Consider the following 2487-nt stretch of genomic DNA (forward strand, 5'->3'; position numbering starts at 1 on the left):
AAGTTTGTTATGAAGGAGCTGCATGGACCCGCAAATAAGAGAAAGAAAAACAACGAGAATAAATATATTTACATAAATATTTATTATATATATATATATATATATGTAGTGTAATTGTCTTAATTTATTTTATTTTGTTTTATTTTATTTTATTTTATTTTATTTTATTTTTTAATATTTTTTTTTTGTGTGTGTACAGCTAACCGGGGTATTCAGCTGGCGAGCTCAGACTTATCTATTCAGGTGTCTACTCAGCCCCAAAGAGCAGCCACTGCCTGACGCTGCATGCGCTGCAGTTCTTATACTTATAAAGCAGCGGTGGTGTGCTCAGGTGCTGCAGCAGCACAAGCTCCAGCAGCAGCAGCAGCAGCAGCAGCAGCAGCAGCAGCAGCAGGAGCAGCAGGAGCAGCGGGAGGAAAACGGACTTGTACCAGCAGCAGCAGCAGCAGCAGAACCATCACAAGATGCAGCAGAACCAGCAGCAGCAGCAGCAGCACCAGCAGCAGCAGCAGCAGCAGCAGCAGCACCAGCAGCAGCAGCACCAGCAGCAGCAGCAGCAGCAGCAGCAGCAGCAGGAGACAAAGAAGCAGCAGGAGAAGCAGGAAAAGAAGAGAATAATATAGATATAAATTTAAATATTTTGGTTTTTATAGTAACAACACAACTCATCGCTAGACACGAGCCAATAGCAGAAGGCTCAGAGAGAATCTCCTGCGTTCTTAACTGGCTTAAGCTTATCTTTCTCCCCAGCCCCAGCAGCAGCAGCAGCAGCAGCAGCAGCAGCAGCAGCAGCAGCAGCAGCAGCAGCAGCAGCGGCAGCAGCAGCAGCAGCAGCAGCAGCAGTGAGGGGGAGATGGGCCCCTTCTATCGTATGGGTTTGCTGCTGCTGCAGCGACAGAGCCAGTCCCTGCAGGGGTGTTTAGATCGTTTAGCTTCACAGATGGATGCAGAGGAGCTGCTGACGCAGCAGCAGCAGCAGCAGCAGCAGCAGCAGCAGCAGCAGCAGACACCTTTTCTTATGGGTGGAGTGGCCCCTACAACAGCAGATAAGATAGAACTGATTACACCCTGCAGCAAGAAGAGACAAGTCAATGCTGCATGCGAGCAACGCATGCGTTTGGGGCTGGTTTCTTTGGTGTTGACGGAGGTACGGGGCCTAGTACAGAAAGCAATAGTAAACAATAAACTAAACCACAGATCTTCTCCTCCTAGCAGCTGAGGAAAGATGCTGAAGTCTCGGGTGTATGTACACCGCAACTCTCTTGCTTTCTTCCTTCACAAACTGAGGCAACATAAATTCATTTCTTTTTGCTTTTTATCGCCGCATTCGCTGCATTTAATTTATTTAGTGATCTACTAGAGGCTAGCTAGCTAGTATCCTCGCTAGCTAGCTGATGTCGTGGCTAGCTGGCTAGCCAGTGCCGTGGCTAGCTAGCTAGTATCCTAGCTAGCTAGCTAGTGTTGTGACTAGCTAGCTAATGTTGTGGCTAGCTAGCTAATACTTTGGCTAGCTAGCTAGTGTTGTGGCTAGCTAGCTAGTNGCTAGCTAATGTTGTGGCTAGCTAGCTAATACTTTGGCTAGCTAGCTAGTGTTGTGGCTAGCTAGCTAGTGCCGTTGTTATATAAGCCCCTTCCAGGCTCAGTTGCCTCTACAGTAACCCATAAAAGAACAAAAAAAAATATACAAAACAAAGCGCATGCAATGACGGGGCTCGCGACCTGCATGCAAACAGCTAAAGCTAGTCAATGCCACGCCTTTTGTCTCTGTTCGTTGCATTGTTCTTCTGGGGATGTGGGGAGACAAAGCTGAGGCCTCTCTGCCTCTCAGCTCAGTCCAGCTGTGGCTAGCCATGGCTAGCCACAGCTAGCCACGGCTAGCCACGGCTAGCTCCAGTTACCCAGCTGTACAGACCCCAGCAACATTATATACTGCGGGGACAGCTGGGTGTGTTACGCGTAGGTGGTTATATCCCGGGTCGTACAACAACTAAGGATAAGAACATTACTCTGGCTCCACAGTTGCCTGCGGTGTTAGTGCATTCACGGGGCTTGAGCATGCATGCATGCGGTGGTGCATGCAGCAGCAGGTGTAGCAGCAGAAACTGTTGCAAGCAAGGAGAGTTGTCTACCCCCAGCCCCTGTGCAGGTGTGCTCAGGCGGCTAGAGAGATGAGGGGGGGGGCACCTGCACCGGGCGGGCGTACTATACTGAATGCTTTGGCTCCCTTCTAGCTGTGGAGATATCTATCCTGACGCCGGCGACTCTCACCAAGCGCCGGAGTACAGCCTGGCTCCGATGGGGCAGGCGACGCGGGCTACCCCCGCCTCACAGCTGTATTGGCTCATGCAGCCCCGCGCTTACTCATGAGCTTAGCAAACTACAAAGTGTTTTATACAGCTGCATGAAGCAAAACATGCAACAATTTACCCTCTACAATGGTGGATACTATTGGTTAGGCCCTGTCTACAGAGGGGGGGAGAAGACCCA

The 2487-nt window shown here is 49.9% G+C and overlaps 1 protein-coding gene across 1 annotated transcript in view; it reads left to right on the plus strand.

Annotated features, from left to right (window-relative positions):
• Positions 1 to 1219, plus strand: part of EMH_0068000 (uncharacterized protein) — a gene marked incomplete at both ends in the record, with an annotated part of 3381 nt that extends 2162 nt beyond the window's left edge. Inside the window, one exon of the mRNA XM_013498684.1 lies at positions 200 to 1219. Within this exon, the coding sequence (XP_013354138.1) occupies positions 200 to 1219 (1020 nt within the window). The remainder of the gene's footprint in view (positions 1 to 199) is intronic.
• Positions 1220 to 2487: the final 1268 nt, after the last annotated feature.

The sequence above is a fragment of the Eimeria mitis genome, genomic scaffold, assembly GCF_000499745.2.
Source record: "Eimeria mitis Houghton genomic scaffold, Emh_scaff3632, whole genome shotgun sequence".
NCBI lineage: Eukaryota > Apicomplexa > Conoidasida > Eucoccidiorida > Eimeriidae > Eimeria > Eimeria mitis.